The 27,435-nt window shown below is 40.5% G+C and overlaps 3 protein-coding genes and 1 pseudogene across 3 annotated transcripts; 2 read left to right on the plus strand and 2 right to left on the minus strand.

Annotated features, from left to right (window-relative positions):
* The first annotated feature begins 1,787 nt into the window (after positions 1–1,787).
* Positions 1,788–4,406, plus strand: LOC100830142 (zinc finger CCCH domain-containing protein 15 homolog). Its single transcript, XM_003557760.3, has 2 exons — positions 1,788–1,995; positions 4,099–4,406. Exons 1-2 carry the CDS (start codon positions 1,870–1,872, stop codon positions 4,231–4,233), a joined length of 261 nt encoding a protein of 86 aa, XP_003557808.1. The 5' UTR covers positions 1,788–1,869; the 3' UTR covers positions 4,234–4,406.
* Positions 4,407–4,701: 295 nt separating this feature from the next.
* Positions 4,702–5,879, minus strand: LOC100830454 (heavy-metal associated domain protein). Its single transcript, XM_003557761.4, has 2 exons — positions 5,490–5,879; positions 4,702–5,336 (listed from the first exon to the last, which is right to left on the minus strand). The coding sequence occupies exons 1-2, from the start codon at positions 5,650–5,652 to the stop codon at positions 5,035–5,037; spliced, it is 465 nt and encodes a 154-aa protein (XP_003557809.1). The 5' UTR covers positions 5,653–5,879; the 3' UTR covers positions 4,702–5,034.
* Positions 5,880–7,372: 1,493 nt separating this feature from the next.
* On the minus strand, positions 7,373–14,720 carry LOC100834376 (annotated as a pseudogene).
* Positions 14,721–18,529: 3,809 nt separating this feature from the next.
* Positions 18,530–22,970, plus strand: LOC100830765 (SAP domain containing protein). Its single transcript, XM_003557762.4, has 6 exons — positions 18,530–18,824; positions 18,919–19,000; positions 19,286–20,614; positions 21,250–21,447; positions 21,556–21,707; positions 22,199–22,970. Exons 3-6 carry the CDS (start codon positions 19,291–19,293, stop codon positions 22,664–22,666), a joined length of 2,142 nt encoding a protein of 713 aa, XP_003557810.1. The 5' UTR covers positions 18,530–18,824; positions 18,919–19,000; positions 19,286–19,290; the 3' UTR covers positions 22,667–22,970.
* The last annotated feature ends 4,465 nt before the right edge of the window (positions 22,971–27,435 follow it).

Genomic DNA, 27,435 nt, shown 5'->3' on the forward strand with positions numbered 1-27,435 from the left:
CACGCGTCGAACGAATCGTCCGCGTCGCACGGACCGTCGCCAAAGAGATTATCTGCATTAATCTCTAGACTAAATGTAACCAGGGGCCAAGCCATCCATTTACTACCGGTTAAGGCTTGTATAAAACCAATGTTAAACGAAACATATGATAGAACATGAACCACGAAAATGTCTTTCCGCTACACAACGATATGTAATGATGGTTTCGTTACTATTGGATAGGGGCATGTCACCGAGCCGTGAATCCTCTCAAAAACAAGTATTCAATTCATTGATATTAGCTCGGATCCTAAATTCTTGACGAAATATTACATGTATCTAGACGCTTATACGTTCATATTTGGATAAATTTGAGACAAGAATTTAGGATCGGAGGAAATACTATTTAGAAGAGAAAAAAAAATCTTTGACTTGCCCAAGACCTTCCAAAAGGGAGAACAGACAGACTTTGATCTAATCCTTGACAAAGTTTTAGTCTGAAGCATACCTGGGCATGGGTGGCCGGCGCGGCCTGAAGCCCGACGTCCCAGGCCGGGCTCGGGCTTTAGTTTCCAGTCCCAAGCCCAGCCCGAAAGGCTGACAAAAAACCCGAAATGACAAAAAAACGTAATTCTTAGGAAAGATGGGTATAAAAATAATTTATTTATTTCAAAAACAATTATTTTAATACTTAAATGGCATATTTTCGGGGTTTCGGGCCGGGCCGGGCCGGGCTTGGGCTTCAGGTTTGACCGTCGGGCTTTTATGAAGCCCGGCCCGGCCCGAGGTTTGCCCAGGTATAGTCTGAAGATATTTTTTTAGGCTAATTGAAGATATTTGTTTGTGCAACAACTCCTGCAACACCATGTATGGGCACAAAGGAGGGCTAGTCTCAGTATATAAAGTATAAATATATTGGGATAGTTTTTTTTCCGACAACTATCTAGTGTTGAATTCTTCGGACTTAGCATACGGGTTCGGAGAAGCTTAATGAAGATCCAACGGTCTCGTTCAAGATAGTAGATCGACGATTGTCAGGCATTTTTACCGCACTGTTACTGTGTCTCAGTGCTTTCAGTTCAGTTAGTGTACCTATTTGTACTAAACTATAAAAACCTCGAGGTCGAATGGAGAGTAAGAAATGACTTCCAACATATTTCCTTATCATTATTTTTCTTCAAGGGTTTGTAGGCTAGCTTTTCTCTTCTTACCGACCAACTCCAAATTGGAGTTCATCTTGGATTTCTTCCTCGGGAGCAGACATACGGCGAGAGAAGTCGCAGCGGCGGCACTAACCCTAACCCTTTGCAGCTATGGATCCGGGACGTGGAAGCCAAGAGGTTGGTTGGTACAGATGAAAAGCAATCCGGCTCTTTGGGTCCATGCAATTGCTAGTTTTCTTGACCAAACGTATAACCAACTACAAGTTAATATGTACTATTCTCTCCGATTCAGAGGGAGTGCCTTAGTTTCGACATAGTATAAGTGCCTTAGTTTCGACATATAAGATATTTCATCGTTATCGTAAGTCAATTTTCTTAAATTTTGTAGAAAAATACACCAATATGTGCAATGTCAAATAAGTATACTTTTTCCTAAAAAAATAAGTATACTTTGAATGTGTATCATGACGAATTTAGTAAAACTAATTTAGAGTTGTATCTATCAATAGATTTTGACAAAATTTAAACAAAACCAAAGCATCTCACATTTAGATTTTTTTTGCGAATTTATATTTATTTTTGTTTTTGTTTAATTTAGATAAAACCAAAGCATGTTATATTTATGAAGGATGCGGTAAAGATAGATTTGGACAAAAAATCGAGAAGCTACTACCTACTACAGGGGGTACTTTCGTTTCCGGTGAAAGGAGCTTCTCAGGTTCTCGTGATGGGGGCAGAAGGCGAGGCCGGCAGTAAGCAGCCGCGGCCCGAATCCACCGCCGGCCCGCCCGCAACTGCGGCCATGGCGCCGCCCATCACCGCAGCCCAGTTCCTCTCCTGGAAGCAGCGAAAGGTCTGCCTCTGTTTCACTAACCTAAAAGGTTCTCTCTTCTCTGCATGTCGCCATCTATGTACGCCTGCGCTTTCCTTGCTTTCCTGACCATCCGTCAGACTAGTCAAGTGTGTTGTGATTTTGGGGGGTTTCCCCTTTTCTAAACGAGGGAAATTACTCTCGATCTGTGGGCTCGTCGCAATAGTCTGGATGCACGCTCTAATATGGGTGATTTTGTCGGGTTTTACCGTTTTACTATGAGGTGATTTTGTTTGATTTTGGGTGGCAGGCGTCCTATGTTTTGGGGGTTTCCCCTTTGCGCGTGTACGTATGAAGTTTAGAATTGGACCGATGGGTTGTAAATTCTTTGTTTGATTTCCATCCTCCGGGTTTGTATCTGCACATTGACGATTAAAGCTTATGAATATAGCCATATCATTCAGGACACATGTGAGGGCCATCTCGTATAGTGCAAGCAATTTTCTATTATCTGTTAATTAGATTAGTCGCTCCCTTGTTAATCCCAAATGAGTAGTTTTAGAATCGAAGTAAGTTCCTTAAAGAAAAGATCCGAAGTCAGTTTACTCTTTTAGGTTTAATCACCAACATAGAAAGAATTAGCAACATCCACAACAGTAAATTGATATTACTAGATCCATCACAGGATATACTTTCATAGTATTTTTTTTATTTCAAGCAACAGACTTTTGAAGGAATTGAGGTTCCATGTGTTACTTTGGAGAAAATGTCAATTTCCAAAACTACCTTGACTCGGAAAAGTACTCCCTCCAATCCATAATAAGTGTGTACTTAACACTCACGCTACACATTTAGCACCGTATCTGTCCTAGTACATGACAAGAAGAGACAGTTTTATTGTGCTAAATGCCTCTCCGGGGAAAATGTTTGTACATCCCCTTATATGATATGATATACTCCTATTTATCTTCATCTATTTGAGTCGATCTGCTTGAGTGGTGAACTGCAAATTTGTTGCAGTTTTACTGTGCTAAATGCCCCTCCAAGGAACATGGTTGTACATGCCCTTAGATGATACTATATGCATCTTCATTGTGTTGAATCAATCTGCTTGAGCCGTAAACTGCAAAATTGTGAGCTTTTTGGTGTTTTGCCCAATGGATACCAGATTGTTGCTTTTCTTTGTTTGTTAGGCTAGTTGTAGGAAGAGCGTGGAAATATTTTTTAATGTTATGGTCCCTGGGTAGCTTCCTGACTCCTGAGCTATGCAGGCTGTTTTTGTTCAATTATAGATGTATTTGTGCTTTTCAATTGTTTGTCTTAATTTCTAGCGAGCACTTGTTCTCTAAACGCGCGGTTGTACAACTCCATTGTTCATGCATAGTTACTCATGAAACGATATCAGCTGTTCAGTAAAGGGAGAAATACACTTCTGCATTTTGTTTTGCTTGTAGTGTTCCACTTCCACAATCTGAACATCTGATGATCAGTATCTTAGAGAGTTCCAATATCCATATCTGTTCATGGACCGATAATTTAAATTTTTTTTTTTTTTGCGGGATGCAACCTGTAATTTTGAGTTTGAGGAGTTCTTTAATATTAGTACGCTTGTGGATGTTCAGATTATTGTGGATGTTGCTTGCTCAAACAGAAAGTTGCTTTAGTATAAGTACGTCATATAAAAGTTGTTGCTAGATGTTGCTGAGCACCATATTTTCACCATATTCTTTTTTGATATAAGTTAAAAGTGCATAACTTCTTTGCAAGAATGTGGTGTAATTGTTTATGATTACTTCATACAAGTATTCGTGTGAACTTATATTATGAAATATTTGTACATATTCCAAATTTGTGTTCTTGTTGGTTAGTATCTTCGTCAATCTTGACTTTTATCAGATCAATTCTGAATTCCCTTTTGTGGCAAGCATTCTTTGGATAATAAAGCACATGTTACATTCTGACTGAATAAAAATTGGGGAGGACTGGTCTGTTGTGTTAAGTGATGATCATCTCTTTTTTTATGTTAAATGCCCCATTGCGATGGTTTGTTCATTAACGGACTAACCTATCTTTATTACGATCCATTTTTTGGCTAATTTGTGTTTTCCATATCTGAGTAGCATCCTTGTCTGTATTGTACATCAGGATGCAGAGGAGGCTGCACAGAAAGCTGAAGCAGCTCAGAAGAGAGCCGCAGATATAGCTTCAGGAGCAGTGCAAATGAATGGCCGTGAGCTGTTCCAGCATGAGCCCTGGGTGTTTGACAATAACATTTACTGAGATGATCAAATTGTTGAAATTCACATAGCTAGCGTGTCTGCTGTGCTCACTGTGAAATTCCAGATGAGAGTTTGCGCAAGCCCCTTTGAGCTTTGTTTGTAAGCCACAAAACTTTGCCGCATAAATGAAAATGGAAACAGTACTCCACAGTATCTTGTTCTGTGTTTTTATCATCGCTTGGATATCTTTATATGCATTCAAATTTCATAGAATGCTGAATAATGTGTGTCTCATGCGTCAGGATGCGTATGACAGTATGCTTCCGAGCATCTTATCCGCTGAAAATACGTTTTGGTGTGTTGCAGAAATTTGTTTCCCACAGTTCCACATGTGTTCGCCGTTCCCTATGTTGGCTTTCGTCCGTTTGATGTTGCTCGTCCAAGCTCCCGTTGCGTAAGAGCGGTGTTCATCGTTTAGGGGTTGTGCTCTTGGGTAAATTGATAACCAGAAAAGGGCAAGAACAGAGAATAACCAGAAATATGTTTTCTTTACGGAACCTTGTCTTGCCAATAGAGCATTTCATAAGCATGACACTTGGTGTTTGGACACTTATCATGTCGGCAGAAAAGGAAAAGGGATAGAAAAAACAAAAGGAACGGCAAGGCAGGTGAATATGTGTGCGCCCGCGCGCCCACAAATGCCGATTATCAGGTATGTATTACTACTATAGTGTGCTGCGGTTCTGCCTCTTGAGTTGAGTTAATCACATAACCAATCGTGTCAATTGGACAACATGCAGAACAGAAGCAAGGACGGAGGTAAAATGATGGTGCGGGCATTTCTGTCTCTTGTTCATTTCAGTCACATGACGGAGCAGGCGTTGGGGTTGTCATCGTTGAACATGTCGGTCAGCCGGTCTTCTGGCCTGCTGACGTGGCTCGAGGACACATAGGGCATTGCGGTGGGCTCCACCCTCCTGACATGGCCAGGCGGGGCCCGCCTGTCATACGAAGCAGCAACGTAGGGCATGCTCACCGTGGTGCAGGGCCACAGCTCGGCCTTCTTGCCGGTGGACTGCGCCTTCTTGAGCACCTTGCCGGCCTCCACGCGACCCTTCACCGTCACCTTCTGCTGCTTCCTGTTTATGCGCACCGATTCAAGGCCTGAAATTAAACATGCAAGAATTAACCCAGGCCAAACAACAATGCAGGATCAATCAATATGGAGCTCAATTCTTACAGTACAATATATTTCTGCTTATAGATTTAAAGGTGTCATCTGGTTTGCATGATTGAACAAGGGTTAGAAGTTAGAACCTTTCAGGGAAGAGAGGGCATTCTTCACCTTGAGCTCACACCCTTCACAATCCATCCTAACCTTGAGCTCAACAGTCTGCAGCTGCCTCCTTTCGTTGCTCTTGACGCCATGATGATTTCTACCGCCTAACAGTCCAGTCATGTACTCCAAGGTGCCACCCATACCACCGGCGAGTTTGCAACAACAAGAACTACTGGAATTAACTTCAGATGGAAGGGAACCAATATGTGCCTTGATGGCTTATGGAAGTGCCATTGGAACCTTCAGAGGAGCTGGATGTGCTCGCTCCCTCTACTCATTATCTCCTTTTATGAGCACTCGCTCGCCAAAGCAGGAAGCCAGAGAGGTACACAGCTGTCAACTGCACAATGCTTAGCACCAGCGGTAAGCAAAAACTTCTCAAGGGCCCGGCAACTGAACCGGAAAGAAGATGGCACTACGAGACTCTAGGAACATTTTCCTTCTCAAGGCTGCAGCAGACCAGCAGTGGATCAATGCTTGCTTGGAATATAAGCAAGTATGGTAAGTACTCAGTCCAACCTGTCTTCTTTGTCATTTTAGAGCCTGGCACCTTCTCCGGTATTTGACCATTTAAAACAAGACGAGGCAGTACAAAGTGTCAGAAGGTGGTTGTTACGTTTTAGCTTGCTCAAGGAAATTCACATTTGCTACAAAGTATCTTCTTTAAAAAAACTACCTTACGATAACCTGTCCAAACGATTGTATCATGAGAACCCAGAATAAACCCAAATCATAACGCGCGCACGACGCACGTTCATCTCCGCGCGCGTATGGTCTTGCGCCCTTCTTCACACGCATGCATGTGTTGCCGTGATTAATGTTTGTGTCAGCTTGCACACTACAGTGGGTGTTTGTACATGTGTGCATCATGCATTAGTAAGTATTTGGGAGCATTTGTATTGGTTCATTTTCAAGGTTTAGAATGTTTTGTAGCGCATCTCGTTTGTCCGTTTCACAATTTGTTTTCACCGTTGTCTTCATATCGACGGGTGCTTCGAATTAGATCCCATTTTGGTATGTTTCAACAAACTTTTTTGAACTCTTAAGTTACCGAGAAATAATGCAAAAGTTACCATCCTATTTTGAAATAACTTGTCTTAACTTGCTACCAACAAGGTGACAGTTTCTTAAATTATTAGATGGTAACTTTATTCATAAGTCACCACCCTATTTCGTTTGAAGTTACCATCCTATTTTGAAAGAAGTTGCCATGTGGTAACTCATAGTTAACACAAATGGTAACTTCATTTATCACCGTCTGGTGACTTCATTTATTATTAAATGATAACTAAGTTCGTCACCGGGTGGCAACTTCAGTTCATAAATTGCCAAAATATTTTGTATGAAGTTACCATGTTAACTTGTCATTATTAGGGGTGACAACTTCATATATTACTGGGTTGGTAAGTTGAATTCATAAGTTATCCTCACATTTTGTATGAACTTATCTCGTGGTAACTTGTTAGTAACAGGTTGGCAACTTCATATATTATTGGTAGGCAACTTTTAACGCGATTTATTTTTTTGCCGAAACATAGCAATATGTGGTCTAGTTTTGAAGATCATGTCAAGACAAAGCTAATCGTGAAAACGGATCGTAAATCGAGCAAAGGATTTGAAAGTTAGAACATTTTAAAGATTCAATTTGGCAAAAAAAAATACACACATGCATATGTTTTCAATTCACCCACATGCAATCAGTGGCTCAGGCATGTCTCGCTCGTGACATGCGTGATGCCTTTGCTTTGTGCCATGCATCGTACGCGCCTTTGTTTTGTGCCATGCATCGTACGCGCGGCGTGTTTAACACGCGTACGGTTGCGCGCTAGCACAGTCCCAAAATAAAAGTTGTACACAGAAATGATAACAGAAGGGGTCAGACCTCCCAAATAATCAGCGAATGTATACAACAGGGGTTTGCTATATAAACTAGAGAAACATTTGGTGCAAAATTGCTTGCACCGAGAGTATTGCACTGCCTACAGATACAAGATGGAAGTCAAAATTGCTGTACACATTACTACTGATTTACTATCCCTCTAGGTAGCAAATGGCAGTGCTCCGGTGCCGGTGTCTTGGGAAAATAATCAGAACTGGCTTAATCTATATGAGAGCTTTGACATCAACTTGTTGCATCTCACGTAAACGCCAAACTGGGTAGTATGATTCTGCTTCGGCAATTCATCACTGTCCATAAGCTGCATGGCCCAGTTGTAATAGACAGTTTTTATGGTATCCTGGTACCAATTTCAACCAACAAGAAGAAGGTGTTAGACTTTATGCTTTTTTTACAACTGCAGTTAATTAAGAGAAATCAGCAAGGCATACTCAAATTCAGCCACGAGGATTTCATTTGTGTTGATGTGTGCTATGGGTTGACCGAGCATGCAAGGGAACAAGGAAAATGCCTCTATAGTTTTTGAAACTTGTACCAAAAGATGGTTAGAATTTACAGTCTCGAGCATTTCATGTTTAAGGAATGCTCAAACATTTCCTGAATACTTGAGTTGAAGCTGGATGAACTCAGAGATCCCATGTTCTTTTAATGCAAGGTTTAATCCAGGTAACGCAAGGGCATTGCGCAAAAAAAGATTCCTAGTAGAAAAATAAGATAACTTGAGCTAATATTTTAAGTCCAGTAGAAATTTAATCAACCACACAGTAGGAGCATCTATTATGATACGTCTTATGTTCAACATGATAAGTTTGAAGCTGTCATTTATGATGTAAAATTGTCATTTTGGACATCAACATGGTCTCCAAAATGCAACTTTTACAAGTAAGTTCTATTGCAATAGGCAATACATGTATAAAATCCAAAAGGTTATGCATCATGAAAGTATGTCAAAATCAATTTATGCATATGATAAGTATCTAATCTAAATATATTTTATTTTTTAAAATATTGGTAGTCAAAGTTTCAAAAGTCTGACTTTACCTATGGACGAACGATCAGTTTTAGGGAGAATAGAGGGAGTAAGTACAAGTATAGCAAAGCTAAAACCGACGACACATAACAAAGCCAAAGCCAATTCACAATACACATCAGCAGTTGCTCCCCTCCCCTCCCCCATGTCGCCCGCCCATCTCTTATTTGTTGTTGTTGTTTGGGGTGGGTGCAGTGTGTTACTTAAAATTTGTCAGGACCAGACAGGAATCAATCCAAATTATTAAACCTACTTGATTAACCATTCGCTTATCTAAATATTGAAATATAGTTCAGATGAAAAATGTTGCAGTGGGGAATCTAACAAAATGTATGAGGCTAATTCATAGTGCTTAGGCATGGCAGAAATATAAAAGTACAATCGCTAAAGAACCATGAATGAAGCACCATGGATTTCAGACCGCAAAAAGAAGGGGATAGCTCTTTTTAGAACACACCTGTCCTCCATGTGTTATCTGTCCGTCTCTATTGTGTACACAGTGGATCTGCTGTGTTTGAAACTGCAAGTGGAGTTTTGAAACAAATGCACAGTAATGGTTAACTTATGGTAAAAAGTTTATTACAGTAATATCTACCGGTGCATTTACACCTAAGATGATCAAAGGTGTAGATCCTAGCATCTTTGCCTCTATTACATGAGGTTCTGAAATATGTAAAACCTGGAAAAGCAAATCATCCAAAAACAGATCAGGAAGAAGCACTACTTGTTTTAGAAGCAACATGAAATGTTGCTTCTATTGTGCACAGATAAAACCCCTCCCAAAGCATTTACGGCACCAACCAAGACTATAGTGCTGCTAGGTCATGATGGAGAAGAATATTTATTTTTCTCTCATGCAAACTTGCTACTGAATTCAAACAAGTAACAAACAACAGAGATATGGGTAAATATCCGTGTACCTTGTTTCTGAAAAACAGGTTATGTGATGCATAGGCTTGTCGCTCTCCTTCACAACGCTCAATAAATTCCTTGTTACAATACTTCTTCAGCATCTCTGTATCACCCTGTAAGGAATAAGAATACTTATGAGATCAAGAGGCGCAGTGGATAAAGAGCATCATCAACAAGCAGGATAAGACAAAACATATCGAATTTCAGGTAGGACTGTACTTAAATTAGACAGCACACAATTGTTTTCTTGAATTTTTTCAACATACTTTCACAAGAAACCCGGTATCTCAGATCGTTGCATCGATCTCTTCTTGAGTAACACAGATAAACATACCAAACATGATCCACCTTTCCAGTTACAGCTGAATTATTGCAATTTATAACCAACGCATGCTAACAATATAAGTGGACACTAAAGTAAATACTGGTTTGTGTTTCCTAGTTTCTAATAGAACAAAGGTTACCTTCGAGTATGCAATGAGAACTGGCTTGATTGCTTCTTCAATGTCTGCAACAAAATCGGGCAGCGAAAATGTCCTGTTCACAAAACGGTGATTCATAATTTAACAATCTCCTAAAACAAAGAAAGTAGTATTACATTTAACTTTCACCATACGGGTCTCGTCGCCGAATTTCCCTGTAAGAAACCGCAGTTGCAGTTTCTTCGAAAAAGGAATCATTCATACTGCAAACGGACAATAAAGAAAAGTTCATAGGGTTACTATAGTTACTTAGTTTTCGCAGAAGATATATAATTTGTTAATTACAGACTGTGAAAAAGGGTTTTCCGTAGAGTCATTCTCCTGAATTTTATGAACAAGAGGGCTGTCACTTGTCTCCCATCATTCCCGTACATCCTCCGCTACCTGCATTTGTAAATTGAAAAGTTGGCATTAGAAAAAGACAAACTTGTGTCCTACAAGGACCATGGAAAAAAAATAAAGTAAGGCGTGGAGATAATACCTCTTGTCCAATAGTCACAGCAGGTTTGGTGTATTCGCTGACAGTCTTATAAACTGGATGGCCCCACATCTAAAAAAAGGAACCAAAATGAGAATAATGGGGAAAATGAGGGGTTCAGTACTTCAGTGGTTCTTTTAATAGATACTCCTACCTTATTCTTGAATGATTCCCATTTTTCGCCTAGCTTTGACTTCTTTGTTGGTACAACAACTATATCGGTTCATGTACTTCTTTCAACTGATGCGACAGAAGGATGCTGAAAATGGTTTTTCTTATTCCTGCCAGAGCTGAGCTCATCTTTGATTATATTATACCCCTGCTTCATGAAAGTAGAGATCCTTGTGTTCCACTTTGCAAAGGCACTAGATACTGCCGGTGAAGCGGATGAAACTGTTGATTTCAATGTACTAAATAATGTAGCACTGTTGGCAGTATGATAAATTCCATCATTAGGATGGGAGGACACATTGGGTTTCCTATGTATGGAAGTTTTGGGTGAGCCATCCTGACAAATCTCTTCTTTCCATGGCCGAGCTATTCTTTTGATCTAACATTTTTAAGAGGGGAAAGTGAATAAAGTACAATTTAAGGGTGCCCATAATATATAATTCCAGAATGAAAGTTGAATAACTACAATATATATATGTCAATTTTGTAAAAGATTCATCAGTTGTCACTACCTCTTCTTTGGTAACAGACCGCTTTTCTTTGACATTCACTGAAGCCTATAAGAAAATAAAACGAGGTGAGTATTTAAGGTGGGCAATATTATAACAAGTTTGACCGCCTCTGGCTATCATTCTTGCCAATCAGGATGGTAAACTTGCCTTCTTCGAAGTTGCTTGTCCAAACATAATCAGTGCTCTTGTAAATTTTCTCTGTTGTTTTGTTTGCTCTGTGTCAATTCATGAAACCTAAATAATCTTGGTGCAAGAATATGAAACATCTGGCTTATAAAGTAATTAAATCTCAAAGGCATTACTAATGTACACCGGTAATAAGATATTTAGAGGTCCCTTTATGCTAAATATGTACCTTACTTTAAGATCATGTGAGACAGAGCCAAATCTTCCGTTCAAATCCTTCATTGATTTTACAAATTCAGGAGCACTGCGATTCAGTAATAGATAACAACAATAAATAAATTTAGAAACATGTATTTAAGGAGTTTTAAGAAAAGCAGATGCACAATTTACTTGTAAAAGTAGCTTCACAAGATTTGCAGTTTGTGCTTGTTAGACTAAAGCAACGAGCATCTCATGGTCTCAGAAAAATCTAGCTAACTCGAATTTTTTAAAACTGGAAAAAGGGCACACTGACTTGGATAGTATGCTTCTCTGGACCATAATATCCATTATATTGGATCTCTTAGGTTCTTAATGCGGTAATATTGCTTAAAAATCTGTGGTGTTATGAACAGTTGTTGCTTTCAGATAGATCAGTCCCATAGCATATTTGTTAGTTGGTTCTAATATCCACATGGCATATATTTATTTAGATTGAACTACTGGATGTTATCTACTTAATTTTAAGAGCCTGCCATTTTTATTATTGGCAAGCGCAATAGATAAAAAAGATCTTCCAGTTTCCTCTCCCTTCTTATACAGATATCAGAGCCTTAACCAGCAGCATGGGAAAAGAGCTCACAGTTGGCTGAGCGTCCTACCATAGGTTCTTGGACGAGTAGCCAACAAAGGTTCATATCAAGAGACTTCTGAAAGACTACAAATAAAAATCACATGTTCACAGACGCTCTTGATTGAAATCAGCAGTACAGTGCAGAAGTGAAACAGTGAAAACAAAGCTTCTCAAAGACCAGTATTGTGTTCCTCCTGTTTATCTTTTCAATAAATTCACTGTCAGGGCCTTCCAGCAGTTTTTCCTAAAAAAAAGCAGTACAGTACAGAAGTGAAACAATTAAAGCAATGCTTATCACTGATATGTTAAACAGTACACTAAAAATATGCGACTAACTGTGTCAAAGGAATTTGCACCATGCCGTGTGCAAGCTGCAAAGTAAAATTCAAAGGATACTAAGGATAAATGTGAATGAGTTAATATTTGGAGTAAATTTGAGTATCTCACACGACAAAAGAAATACGGAATCGGGAGGTGTTAATTGTTAAGGCCTTTGAAATCCAGTGTTATAGATGACAAACTTACAAGTTAAAAAATTACCTCTTAGCCTCTCCCTTTAGTTGTTTCAAGAAGAGGATGCTCAAGTTCCTACTGTTCAAATGCTGATATCCAGTAACAGTTTGTACCTTACCATGCATCGCCTATTGCCATGTGAAGAAACATACAACAGTCAAGAACTAGGATATCTTACATATACAACTCAGATGTAAGAAGTACAACATAAAGGGTACGGTAAAGGACAAACTACAGATGTTTCTCTCGAACCAAACTACAGACATGTCCCTTCTATCTAAATATAGTTCAAACAGGCAAGGAGACATAAAACAGCATTTTGTTTTGTAAAAATTACAGCCAAGCTCCAATCCTTGTTGCACTCTTGTCATAATGATCACGTGTTTTCTACAGGTGTGCGAGAATAATTCAACCACAAACAATAACTGGAGATGGGAGAAACATAACATTAAGATTTCTCCCTTGGTTATTAAACTTATAATAATGTAGCAAAAAGATCATGTATCTGCACTCTACAGTTTCTATCTGTACAATTTTAGCCCATGGCAAAAGGAGTTCATTGCCTAATTCAAATCCAGAGGCAGCAATATACGATTTGAGAGCTACCTTAGTTTTCACCTAGAATGAAACAGCGATATTCTGTACCTTAGTAACAAATAGCTCCTTCTGTACTTAAAATTACAAGATCAAGAAACAGATCAACTTTTATTGTTATCCATCACTATTTTTGCGAGGATTTTCAAAAAAATAATTGCGGGTAGGATTTTCAAAACGTCTACTGAAAATTACTGCACCAACATACAGATACCCTCTTTTATTGAGAGGGATTTTAACAAAAGCAAGTCAAAAGTCAGCACTCCCATAAAGATGTCATTTAGTGATGGCAGTCTTTTCACCTTCTCCTATTTACACATATCATTAAAAAATAACTAATAACATACACATATGAGACCAATAGTTATCCTCATCCACCAACTCGAAATTTGAAAATTTAATCCCCTAAAAACAACTCCCAGCTCTTCTTGAGATGAAGATTCATCCAAGAGCTGAGACAAAGCCAAGAAGGTATGTTAATCTGTTGGGAGTACTCTATGGAATGAGGCAATAGTGATACCTCACAGGCCAGGGGGTTTCCCTCCTTTTCAAAATAAATTAAAATAGTGATACCACATGTTGGGAGTATACTAATATGTTAATCTGTAGCAACGCACATGTATTTAGCCACTTGAGATGTTCACCATTACACTTGTCAGCATCATGTAGAGAGAGACGGTTACTTGGCAATAAAAAATCCAAATCGAGGAAATTGCCCAGATAAAGTTTTGCCAGGTGCTACAAAAAACAGAAGATAACATATTTCTTCAGAAAAATCAGGTAGTACTTTTAAATGTGGTTCCATTGGTGATCCAAATTCTAACATGTGCCCAATTCACCTACCTCCAACATCAGGACAACGCTCAAACGGTCACAAATCAATCATTATACTCCCTCCGATCCATAATAAGTGTCTCAGATTTTTGTACTAACTTAGTATAAAGTTGTACTAAATCTGAAACACTTATTATCGATCGGAGGGAGTACATGACAAAATTGCTTCTCATCATAGAGATTTTTGTTATGTTAGGCTAAATTTCCATCTCTATCCAGCGGAAATAGTTTGGGAAAAAACTGTGCAAATCCACAGTTCTTCTCCTATTCGAACTAACACTAAAATTGCTGCTCTCATGCGATTTAAAGCTCTGATTTTCTCACTTCCGCCACTTTCATAAATAGCACTACATTATAAAGCTCCGATTTCCACCCATCCACAAAGTTCCCTCTCGTCCACGATCCCAAGCGAACAGCTCGCAATCACGCAGAAAGGAAAAAACTCACCAATTGCAGTAATGTGCCGGCCTGCGGCAAGGGACGCCTCAGAGCTCGGATAAGCGGCGAGGTGGCCATCCCCGAAGCGAAGGGCAAGAATGCGGTGGCGGGGTAGGAGGCAAGGGCTCTGGCGAGCTTCCCGGCGGCCGAAGGCAGCTCAATCGACGGGAGGGAGACGTCGAAGGAACCCTAGAGACCGGCGAAGAAGGGAGCAGACGACCTAGTTTTGAGTGTTTTGTACACCGTACTCCGTAATGAGAAAGCTCTGTTTGCTTGGAACACAAGAACAACGAAGTGGACTTGACGAGGAAGAAGAACGAACGGATTCGAAAATTCGGCATTACCAATACCAATCTCCACTTTTATTCGCGGGCGTTGACGGCCAAACCATTACACTGGTCGTTTTGTTGTACAACTTAGATCTTAAGAGTTAGAGTTAGATGCATATACTAAATAAAAACCAACAGAAAAGCAAAAAAAAGCTAGAGGATACCGTTATTTTTCAGCTTTTGCCAAAACATGCACAATGGGGCTGATTTATGTATGTATCTTTACTACTACTTAATTTGCAGTTTGATTGATCCGTCGCCCTAAATTCACAGAAATTACATCCGTATGTGACCGTCACATTGTGCATGATTTATGTATGTATCTTTAGTACTACTTAATTTGCAGTTTGATTGATCCGTCGTCCTAAATTCACAGAAATTACATCCGTATGTGACCGTCCGAACTCCCGAATCGTTTTTCTCTTTCCTTTTCTCGCATCTCGCCCAGCCGGCGTGCCACCGCTGCTCCTTGCCCCGCGCGCCGCCCACCAGCCTCTCCTCTCCCGAAATCTCTCCTCTCCACCGGAACCCACTCGATCCCTTCGTCTCCCTCTCGATCCCTTCCTCTCCCTCACCATCTCTCCCGCGCCCGTCCCTCCATGTGCCGGTCCACGCCGCCGCCGCCGCCATGGTGCCGGTCCCCGCCGCCGCCGTCATGGGACGCAGTCCCGCTGCCGCTGCCATGGGGTGCCGCTCTGCCGGTCCCCGTGGTCGCCGCCATGGGACGCAGTCCCGCCGCAGGGTAAGTTTCACAAATTAAGCCCATAGCAGGGTAAGTTCCACAAATTAAGCTCATAGCAAGGTAAGTTACACAAATTAAGGAAACCATGCGTAATCTATATTTGAGAAAATTAAGCACATGTGGAAGGTAAGTTTCACAAATTAAGGTAAGCTCTGCGTTTGTCAATTACGTTTTGGAAAGAAAAAAATTCGATCGGTCGATGGACATGCGTAATCTATATTTGAGACGTAAATCATTGAAATATTTGTGTCTCCGTTGCAACGCACGGGTACTTAGCTAGTAGGACATAGTTTTGCTGATGTGGAAAAAAGAGATTGAGAAAAGATAGCAGGTGTCTATTGTTCTACATAAAATCTAATAGACAACTTATAGACAGATTATTTACCATCGTATATCACGTCCCTAGAACTTTGACACATTTGTCAGAACACACCACATCCAGTAAAATTAAATGTTTGACTTACTTTTTTTTAGGAATGACCATCTCTTTTGAACCATTTTTCTCTCATTCAAATTTTGACCCCAAGGCAGGTATCAATTTTAATACTCCAATGCAAATTAATACAGACATGAATTAGAGACTTATGTGTTGCTATGACCTAAGTATACATGATAGGGACATGAATTAATCAAATACAAAATATTTAGATTCAACTTGCATGACAACATAAATACCAAATTAAGCAAGTTTCTTATATAAGTGGTGTCAAAAGTGAACTGTCCGAGAGAGGTGACTAACTTTGTTGAATAATGATTTAACTTTATTTATTTATTATAGAAAATATAATATAGTAAAATAACTGAAACAGAGACCAACAATAAGTATTTTGATGAAACCAAAAGCTGCATCGAAGTTTTAGATCTGCTCTTAATATCTTGACGGTCAATCATGATCCAATGACGAGGATGTAAAATACCAAGTACCAAACCTACACAAACTAAACTATCTCATAAATAAGTCTAGCTTATGAGCCGTCCGCCTCAGAAAGTGAAAGATTAAAGTCATTGAACGCACTATAGTCGGAGACACATGCTCGCAAAACATGCCACCAAACCTATGCGGCATCCCTGAACTGGTATCGAAGAAGATAAAAAAAATTAGAAAACAAGTCACAAGAACCATGGACTCCACAAAGTAAGCGTGTACGCATGCTTGTCATGCAAAAAAACACACACACGATGTCTCGAGTGAAAATCACTTGGATAAATCTATAATCTATATAAAGTTGATCGCCACTTCTCGCAAAAAAAGAAGTTGATCGCCACTAAGAGTCATTTAGTGTTTACAAGCTAAATATGCAAAGTGTCCACATCATCAAGTTGATTATCACTAAGCTCAACATGCAAATGACATGTCATCAAGTTGATTTCCACTAAGATTCATTAATAATGTTTGCAAGTTCAACATGCAAATTGTCCATATCGTTAAGAAATTGATCCCACTAAACTCAACATATAGAGTGTCCACGTCATCAAGTTGATTCCCACTAAGATTCGTTTGATGTTTGCAAGCTCAACATGCAAATTGTTTTCCGTGTGCGACATAGACATAATTTTTTTTTAATCTTAAGGCACTCTCATCATAATTTTTTTAACTCAAGCGTCATCCAATTCGCCAAACCATGCCCTCACTACTCTCAACATTTCAGCATGGAAGCTCATAAGAAATGTATGGATGTAATTCAAAATATGAGGGATCGATACTAAACCACCATCGGCGTGTCTAACTTTTAGAACCATGTCTTATCATGATCACATCTCAAACCAAATACCGTGTGATCATCCATTGTCAGCATTGATTACATGAGAAAATGGATGCCACATCTCCAAGTTATTCTTCTAAAACTCAGAGCAATAACGCATGTAATTAAACCTAATTAAATGTTTTTGTCCTTTCAGTCACACGGGAAATTAGCCCCGAAGATAATCAAATTTGTATACCATAGAGACACATTTATGTTAGCTCTTAAGTCAATGATATTATGAGTTTCAATACTCCTATATTGTTTATTTTGATTCATTACGGTCCATTTTTCTTTCATATAGGACAAATGCATTGCTTTAGAGGCTCGCAGCAACGCGCGGTATCCACTAGTATATGATTTATCCTATACCATGTTGTACCAAAAACACCTGTTCCGCCACCATTGTAGCTTGAGCTAAGACATTATCGAATATTTTGCGACCCCTAGCAAGCCAGATGGTCCGATAAGCCGTGGTGATAACCGAGCTATGTGTCGATTGTTTTGCTGACCAGCCCTATTTTTGCAATGTAAACACCGTAAACACACCTCTCGAGCAAGTAGATTGATCCTATTAGGTCAATACCAAGAGTCAACATAAGTGCATGGCGGTCTCGCTAGCATTACATCCAAACAGACACTTATCGTCATCAATAATATTTTGCTTTATCGGAATTGCTCTAACCTTGGTGTTTTGTTTGACCGAGCCAAGCAAAGAGATGGACTTATAACTCACGACCTCCAAATTCCCAAGTTCTTCCCTTGATTCTTTCTAATCAAACAAGCTATTAGTCGATGACATAATTGGTCCTCGTTTTAGGATATGTTTGGATCGATGCCAAAATAAACCAAACTAATTTTCAATCATCACTCAAAATTTGGTCGTTGTTTGCCCGGGATGCCAAGGTCCATTAGCCAACTGATTTTTCTACCAAATTAATCAACTAATCTTTTGGCTGGAGAAATTTTTGATAGAAGAACCAACACACCGTTGGATCGCCATGTCTTCATCACAAACCTTTGCAGGCAAAATAAAATAACATGTCTGTAGGTTGCATCCCCAAGCCAGAACGAACAGAGTGTATCTTTTTTCTTTTTACAGCAACAAAAGTTTATCTCTTTGTTTGAAAGAAATAGTACTCTCGCGGTTTCATAATTCTTGTCTCAAATTTTCTCAAATATGGATGTATCTATTTCTAAAAAGCGTCTAGATATATGTAACGGAAAAGACGAAGTAACAGCGTACGTGTGCTAACCATGAAAGCGTAGTTTCGTTTCTGAACAAAGTGTGAAGGCGTATTCGTTAAAAGGGCCAGGGAACCCCATCTGTCAGCCGGGAGCACCCACGGTTGCCCACGTCGCTACAAATGATCCCAAACCCCTCCTTTTGGTTCGCCTCTCGTTGCCTCTGACCCCGCACACCACACGCGACCGCACATCCTCCTCGCCCTGCTCCGCGCCGCGGCCCAAACCCTAGGACTCTATACAGTCGCGGGGGGAGGCGCTTACACCCAAATCCCCTATATTTCCTCAGATTCCCCTGCTAATCTCCCCTCCCCTCCCTTCCTTCCGGCTGTGCCATCCTCTGTTCAAAATTTTCTGAGATTTTATTTGGGAATTTCTTTGGTGTTTTTTGTTGTTTGTTTCAGGAGCGAGCGGCCTCGGAGGATTTGCGCGGCTGGTGCGTGGAATCGTCTCCCTCTCCTTCTCTCCATCGCACGCTTGGCACGTTGGTTAGATTTTTAGGGTTCGATCTGACAGCTTCGTGTTTCCAGGGCTAGGGTTTTGACGTCAGGTGAAGGGTCAAGGGTGGTCCTTGTCCGTGCCGTTTTGGAATTTCGGCGCGAGGTTTGTCAGGTGAGACTATATTCTTCGAGATTGGCCTGAATCTTTTTGTTTGATTTTGAGTGTTGCACTCGATGGTATTCAGGGGTGTTGTATGTTCGTTCAGGCGTTACGTTTCGAGCGGGCTGTAGATTTGAGCCATCATTATTAATCTAGACATCTTGTTGACTTGCTGGATTTCAATAGATGAATTAGGCAACCCCACTATTTTATCAAATAGAACCCACCTGTATCGTCCATAAAAGAAATCGATCTGATGTCGGAGACTTTGTTTCTTTTTGTTTCTTACGTTGGCAGATACCATGTCGTCATTTCCTGTGCTAAAGAACCGACCTATCGATCAGTGGAAAGTTACTGAGTTGAAGGATGAACTCCGAAAGAGGAAGCTCCCTGTTAAAGGTCTGAAAGAAGAACTGGTGAGGCGTCTGTTTGACTCTATTCAGAGTGAAGCAGAGGACGAAGCCACTGAAGATGTTGGAGCAGATGCAGCAATGGATAAAGCCACTGAAGTTGTGGGAGCGCATGCACAAGTTGATGAAGCTGCTAAAGATGTGGGAGTGAATGAACCAGTTAATCTGGCTTCTGAAAGACACACCATTAGTCAGACAACAACTACAATTTCTGTGACAGAAGTTAGAGAGGAAACGGTGGTTCATGGAACTCAGGAAATTACAGTTCCTCTTAGAGAGGTTACTCAGGAGGCCTCTCTGGAAGAGGCCCATGAACATCCCTCAACTGAAGCCCCAACAGTGCAAGAAGGGCACCCAAATGCTGAAAGTAATGCAGTTCTCGGTGCTGAGAAGACTCCAGAGATTGTCACCAATGAGACAATTGTTGTTGATGACATGACCAGTGCTGATTTCAAGTCAGACCTGACCTCTTCTGAAGTCAAGTCAGATGCTGCTGAAGACATGGTGCCAGCACCTGTGGATGCCCAAGTATCAAATGCTGATCCTATGGATACTGACATTGCAGCTGCATCAATGAACGATGATGGGGAGAAGCTGGTTTCTAAGAATGATTTTGGCAACAATATTTCAATCTATGATGAAGAGTGCAAAAATTCTGAGCTCGTGAATGAGGATTGCGAGCCTGTCATATCAAAATCAAACAATCAGGTACCCGAGATTAGCCCAGATTTAGGGTCTCCAGTTAAGTGTGAGTCAATTTCTAGCGATGATATATCAAATAACAAAAAGAATATAAAGGATAACTTAAATGCTAATAATTTTGATTTAGAACTAGAGGTTAAGCCAGAGATGGTCAAACCATCATCCGGCATTACTTCCTTAGGTGGAGATTTGGAGCAATTGGGTGATGACAAAGAGCTGGTCAAGAACCAGTTGTCTTTGGAAGACATGGATACCACTGCTAATGTGGAAGAAGTTGGTTCTCCAGAAAAACTAAATTTAGACAGGAGTTCAGGTGATGAGTCAATGGAGGAGGATGTTATGGAGATTAAGCAAGTTGACTCCAATATTAAATCTGATGATCTCAGAGGAAAGACTGAGAATGTGAAAGAGGTGGCTCTACCTGATCCTGTTGTTGAGGGTTCATCTGTTGATACAAATGAAGTTAAAGCTGAGGAAAAGCTAGCAGCTTCAACTGAAAAGAGGAAACTTCAAGGTTTATTTCTCTCTCCTGATGACCCCTTTCTGGTTTCTTTTATCAAATAGCGATACTGCCGTTTCTTTTTTGTCTGTTTGCTACTTAAGCATGTCCTAGCTGTGTCCAGGTAGAGCAATCTTGAGTTGTGAGTAAGATTTTCCTTGTAGCGTGATTGCAAATACTATGAAAAACTACTTTAAACAGATTTTCCTAGTCTGGGGTTTACCAATCTTATTGCTTGCAAATTCTGTGAAAAACTGAAAAGTGTAGTGGGTTTGGTGCTTTGGTTGCCACAGGAAAATAAATTGTGCAGGCCAGGAGAAAAGAAAATGTACATTCCAATAGTTTGTGAAAGCACATTGTCTAGCTTAGAATTTCTTGAGATTGTGCAATTTAGTTTGCTGGGACAGGAACGTATGCTATGTAACTCTATGTTGTTAACTGCCAAGTATGAACTGGGAGCCTTTGATGCTAGATAGTCGGTTATACTAGTTGTATACTCACAAGTGATCGATTTGGTTATGATGTTTATTAAAATTGTTTTTACAGAATCCCCGAAAAGATTAGTGAAGTGATAATCCTAATCGTTTAGTCATCTGGAATTAAATTTACAGTGTCTCTGAGTTTTGCTTTAACTCCCTTTTGAAAAACAGCTGAAGAAACAGTTGTTAGCACCGAGCCAATCAAACGTCAACGTCGATGGACTGCAGACAGTGGCAAAGTCCCAGAGAGACAACCATTGAATCAAAGTGATTCTGATGCTCCTAAGGAAATATTTCAGCCTGCATTAAAACGTTCTTTTGGCAGGTCTGATTCAACAGCAAGTGGAGATTCTCCGAAGGAGCGGATTGGTGAGTCCTTTGTTCTCTGTTGATCCTTGTGTTAACAAATCTGTATACTTTGTCACTAGACAGTATTATAACCTAACCTAATTGTATTCCTTTGACTTGGTATTGCAGTGCCACCATCACAGAAACCTGCAACAACTTCCTTGAGAATCGACCGATTTGTACGCCCCTTTACCCTGAGAGCTGTGCAAGAGCTTCTTAGTAAAACTGGATCTGTTTGTAGCTTCTGGATGGATCATATCAAGACCCACTGCTATGTTACAGTATGTTCTCTTTGCTATGCACTATTTGTTTTTCTTACTTCGTTGCTGATTATTTCATGCTGCAAAAGAATGACTAATTGTGGCTTGATTTTTCTTGCTAAGGTATTGTTTCCATTAAGCGTGTATTTCAACACAACAAACCTGTATGCTTTTCTATTATAAAAAACAAACAGTATTGTTGAAATGTGTTGGGTGTTGACTGTTCAGCATGCTTTTATTGAACAATTTTGACACTTGTATTATCATGCCAATTGTATGAATTAGTAATAGACCAACTCAACCAGTCACCAAAGAATTTTATTTGTGCTACTTTCTGTTAATGACTTGTGTGGACAAATTCCTGGCCTTACAAAAGTACATGCGCAACAGACATGATTATATTAGTTGTAGTTTTTTCTTAGCTTGAAGCATTTGTTGTGATGATGTTTGTACACCTATTGAGCATGCTGTTCTGATGACTTGACCTCCATGGTCCCATCTCTTATTTGCAGTTCTCCTCGGTGGAGGAAGCTACTGCTACTCGCAATGCTGTCTACAACCTGCAGTGGCCCCCGAACAATGGCAATCATTTGTTAGCTGAATTTGTTGATCCCCAGGAAGTGAAGCTCAAGCTTGAACCCCCTCCCCCAGCAGCAGCTGCGGTGGCAGCTCCTATTAGCCCAGCCACTACGCCAAAGGCGCCTCCATTTCAACAAGCTCAGGCTAATCAAAGTGTGCCTCGCCAAGCTACAACACCAAGAGAGCAATTGCCGCCTCCACCACCCCTTATGAAGCCTCCTACATCTGACCCGGCATCAGCAAGGGACAAGCTCCCGCCCACCCCAAAGAAGCCAGAGCCTCCTGTTGTGACACTTGATGATCTCTTCAGGAAGACCCAATCCTCTCCAAGGATTTACTATCTGCCTTTATCAGACGAGGAGGTATCAGCTAAGCTTGCTGCACAGGGCAAAGCAAAATAGAGTGCTCTCTAAATCATCTTTTTTGCAGTTATGTAGAAGCAGCAACTTGTATTTTCTGCAAAGACTTATATTTGATCTCCATCTAGATTGTATGTCCGTCTGACTAAAGTTGCTTTGGAGTGCTGAGATACTGGTTTTAGTTTTGAACATTCGGTAGCCCTTGATATCCTCGTCTTGTTCTAGTTTTGCACATCCGGGAGTCCTTGATATGCCACCATCCCGGTCTTGTTTTAGTGAATAAACATTCTTGAGAATGCTTATCCGTGTCACATTCCCATTCAAACCTCTCCGGTTGTGTGCTTTATGTACCTGACTCCTTGCTGTATCAGTTCAACGTTTATAAGAACTAGCCAAATGCCCTGTGCAGAGATGTTTAGGGACGTTGATTAAAGGGGAATACGGGGTGTATTCTCCTTGATTACACTCTCGTCTGATCGGCATGCTGCTCCGTGCCCACTGAAGCGAAAGAGAATATATAATTCAACTTGGACTGCTATGTTACCAAAGTGGATTAGTTTTGTACTCTTTGTCTATACTAAGTGTGGTAACTTTGTCTAAATACATATTCATTTAAACGTGTATCTAGACAAAATTACGGCACTTTTGACGAAAAAAAGTTAAAAAAAAGAGTTACGGCACTTACGATGGGACGGCAGAGGGAATATGACCAATTGAATTTTCCGACCGCAGAAAAGAATACCTGATTAAAATGGCATAGTCGCTCCAAACGCATATCCATGGTGATCTGCAGGAACAACGTATTCGGGTTTTACTGATCTGGCTCCCTCTCCACAGCTCCACTGTTTATGCCACTTTTATTTTTGGTGTTGTTGGCATCATGATGTAGATGTCGAAGTATGTCATTTTATATATTGATGTTTTGTTGGTATACGTGCGCCCAAGGATATGTTTGTAATTTAAGTTTTTGACGTGCCTGCTATTTTGAGGATTTGCACGTGTAAAGTAGACCTTCCGGCCTGTTGTTGTAATGTTTTGAATTTTTAATAAAAGCAAAGTGTTTAAAAAGAGAGTTAAATGCATCAGAGGTTCTAATTCTTTTGCAAAGGTGGCAAATTAGTCCTAATTTTTTCAAAATGCACGTTTAGGTCCAAGTAGTATTTTAAGTGGTTCATCACAGGTCCCTCTGTTGTATGCACCACTCTGATCGTATGATGTGGCCATTTGACTAATGCCACCTAGAACCGAGCCCACACGTCAGGTAAGTACATGGATTAAAAACTTATAGAAAACCCTCCGCAGCTAAGGTTTTTCCATTCGTTGTCCCTGGCAGAACACCCGGCGGGGGGTTTTCTATATGATTTTAATCCATGTATTTACCTGACGTGTGGCCCAATGCTAGATGGCACTAGTCAGATGGCCACGTCATATGGTCAGAGGGCGCATACACCAAAGAGATCTGTGATGAACCACTTAAAATACTATTAGGACCTAAATGTGCATTTTGAAAAATTTGAAACTAACTTGACACCTTCGTGAAAAAATTGGTCAGCGGCTCAGTGCTCTCATGGTCTGGGCTGGCCAGGAACGACGTACCGGGCTTAGGTGGGCTGCGTCCTGAACGGGGGCTAAGTCTCTTCTGTGTGCTGAATTTTTTACGACGGCCCAATTTTTTTTTCTTTTTCGAAGGGAGATATGGCAATCTACCGTATATAGCAGTATCTAACCGAATCGAAAACAAATTAGATTCTCTCTCGGAACAACCCACCGATCAATATATATACGCCTACCCTACGTAGTAGGCTCGCTTCGGTCGTTCTGTGGTGCGGTTAGACTTCATGGAAAATCCGTCCCCACCGTCGGCGGCGCCAATGTTCGAGGGCGCTCCGGTGTGCGCCGATGTCTACGACTGCAACTTCTACCCATCTGCTCCGGCGGCGCCGTCACCGATCTTTGGCTGCTGCGATTACAAGTTGTACCCGTATCGTTGTTCGTCGCCGCAAATCTTCGCGACCAAGCCTCGGGCAATGGGCGGCGGCTACGACGACCATGGTTTTTTCGACGGACAGCAGGCGGCGGCACTACCCGGCGGTAACTATTTTCGTGCGGCGATGTCGAGGAGTAGGGGAACTGGAAGGTGGACGCAGCGGACAATGCGGAGGCGCTTGGAGGCAGATCCATGGCCGCTGACGCCCGAGCAGTCGATCTTGGCGGACAGGCTGCTCTATGGCAAGAGGGAGCGGACCACGCTGCCGGCGTTAGAGGCCATGTGCCCTGGAGAAACTATGGGGACGTAGCATATTCTGGCGCCCCGTACGCGGACGCTCCGACGGTTTGTGTCTTGCCGGTTGCTGGGCTCCCGCGAACTTAATTGGGCTTGGATGAGCCGGTTGCATATCCTTGTGACCGTCCGCTTTTAACGTTTACGTGTAACCTCTCGTTTTCTTTTCTTTTTTCCCAATGTTGTATCACCGACGTGGAGAATTTTACTGTAAAAAACGATGTGAAGTTTTTTTAGTACATACATCACTTTTCTATACCTATACATATCGTGTACAGAACACAATGCTAATCACCGGAGTCCCTCTAGCTGGAAGTGATTTTCATGTGTCCAATTCCCAGCTTTTTTGTATGTGGAACGATGGTTGATTGGAGATTGCCATGGATGATTTATTTGTTAGCCTTTTGGATTCACCGAACTGGTTTGGGTGCACTGGCAAAATTCAGTCTTATTTTGGTTTAGTTTTATTGACATTAGGCTGCAGGATTTAGTTGTTTATTTAGTTTCTGTCCTACTCATTTGGACTTCATTTCCCTTTCAAAAAAAATTTGGACTTCATTGGAGTACATGATGGAGGGTCCCTTTTTTCTTGAATGATCGTTGACTCATTGGAACTGTTGCAGGGCGGTTCCCACAAATAGTTGGTCTAGTTGTGCTTCCAAATAAGTTGCCGCTTGGGTATGTTTCTCAATTTCCATTCCATTTGCTTGATCTAATCGAACTTTTAAACCACTGGCTGCTGGTCCAAATAATTGAGAAGTAATTAAATGTCATGTATACTGCTAGATTAATTGTCTGTTTTCTTTTTGTCTCTGTCCCGTTGTCCTGATGCTTGCTGGCTGCATGTTCCTATAACTGAAGAAAGAAAAAGAAGTTCCTGTTTCAAAATCAAATCCAGAAAAAAGAACATGTATTTCCAAGTAGAGGGGGTAATTCTTTTTATCTGTAAGCTGTGACAATTTATTGCCTTTAGTCACAAATATTGCCATATTTTTGTTTCAGCTAATAGTGTTTTGTTTCTTCTCCATTGACCAGACAAGATTAAAAGCTTTAAAAGATTTTACAGCAAGAGGATAAAAGATCTCCCTAAGGAGGGACATGTGTGTGCCAGAACTTTTATGTACTTGTGCTGATCAATCATGAATTGCAATACTGATGAACTGTTGCCTTTGTTGCTCTCGCGCTTCAAGTCATCTGCACGATCCTATGCAGCTTTCGTTGTTGGTGCTCTAGAATAACTTCACCAGGTAGGTTGAATTTTCTTAACTGAAGGATTTTTTTTTGTATATATGTATTTGTATTATGTGTGAATCAACACTATGCATATAAAATATAGATCACAATGCTGAACTATAGATGGTCCTATCTGTAAATCAATAGTTTTTCTTTGGTAAATTTTGAAGATTTTGAATTTGGCCTGGGGCTTTCATCTCCGATTTGTTTTTTTCATACTACTATGAATATCTGGTCCTGGTCTTCATTACATCCTGGCTCCGCCAGTGACGATAAAAAGAGAAAATGAACTAAGTTGTCCCTGTTGCTAGCTTTATGAGAGGGGAAGAACAGCACTGACGGTCCTATCTGTAAATCAATAGCTGACGATAAAAAGAGAAAAAGAACTAAGCTGCCCTTGTTTCTAGCTTTATGGGAGGAGAAATACATTATTTTCATGATCTTACATGACTTAATAAACACAGTTCTCCATTTTGTATTGAAGTGCTTTCCGAAAGTTAATAACATGGGGCCTGAGTATTGATAATTGTATTCATGGATGTTTCTAACACATCTCACCTCACTGTCTGTTTTGTGCAAGTTCATAGTAGTAAGGCATACTGCATCACCAAAAGTAATAGGATAAAAACATAGTTACCTCCTGCAACAAATTGTGCAGTTCTCTTGTGATGTGAAATTCTCTCAAGATTTTTCTTAAAGGGGAAGCAGTAGTCATAAGACCTATTGCAAAATTTATTAATGAAAGTATGTATTTACAAAACGGAAAAAAAGAAAAGAAAATGGAAATCAATCTAAATGAGTCAATCCATGCCTGCATGGCATGATATCTCTTCTTTCTTTTCGCTCTATGAAAAACAAGGTTCAGCTCATCTTTGAATTATTCTTTTGCATCGATAGAGAGATGGATTGATGCCGTTGAAGATATTCTCTCGAGATTTCATTTTATTGCCACGACACAGTTGAATATAGAGCAAGCTCCTTATTTTCCTTGCTTGGCTCATTTGCACATGTATCATCGGAAACAACAAACAACTAATTACATTGCTACCGTAGGGGAACCCGTGACATGTATTATGTAACAAACACCGGGTTGAAGGGAGCAATATGTGCGGGTGGATAAAACGGAAGAAAGATGAACTGAACAAGAAGCATCGTGAAGCCTATCATCAAAAGAAAGCTCATTCATCTGTTTATTCCCAAGAAGCGCATATGGCGACGAGTGTAGGTGTGCTCACCCGACTACAGAGCACACCAAGTGGTAAAGTTATTACTCAAAGAATATAACATTTACTGGTTC

This window comes from Brachypodium distachyon, chromosome 1, assembly GCF_000005505.3.
Source record: "Brachypodium distachyon strain Bd21 chromosome 1, Brachypodium_distachyon_v3.0, whole genome shotgun sequence".
NCBI classification, from domain to species: domain Eukaryota; kingdom Viridiplantae; phylum Streptophyta; class Magnoliopsida; order Poales; family Poaceae; genus Brachypodium; species Brachypodium distachyon.

Excerpts from the sequence above, each read along its gene's own strand:
- LOC100830142 (XM_003557760.3), top strand. The coding sequence starts at position 1,870 with ATGGGGGCAGAAGGCGAGGCCGGCAGTAAGCAGCCGCGGCCCGAATCC. Across the intron at positions 1,996-4,098 it reads TCTCCTGGAAGCAGCGAAAG|GATGCAGAGGAGGCTGCACA; the intron begins GTCTGCCTCTGT and ends ATTGTACATCAG.
- LOC100830454 (XM_003557761.4), bottom strand. The coding sequence starts at position 5,652 with ATGGGTGGCACCTTGGAGTACATGACTGGACTGTTAGGCGGTAGAAAT. Across the intron at positions 5,337-5,489 it reads TGCCCTCTCTTCCCTGAAAG|GCCTTGAATCGGTGCGCATA; the intron begins GTTCTAACTTCT and ends GTTTAATTTCAG.
- LOC100830765 (XM_003557762.4), top strand. The coding sequence starts at position 19,291 with ATGTCGTCATTTCCTGTGCTAAAGAACCGACCTATCGATCAGTGGAAA. Across the intron at positions 20,615-21,249 it reads TGAAAAGAGGAAACTTCAAG|CTGAAGAAACAGTTGTTAGC; the intron begins GTTTATTTCTCT and ends TTTGAAAAACAG. Across the intron at positions 21,708-22,198 it reads AGACCCACTGCTATGTTACA|TTCTCCTCGGTGGAGGAAGC; the intron begins GTATGTTCTCTT and ends TCTTATTTGCAG.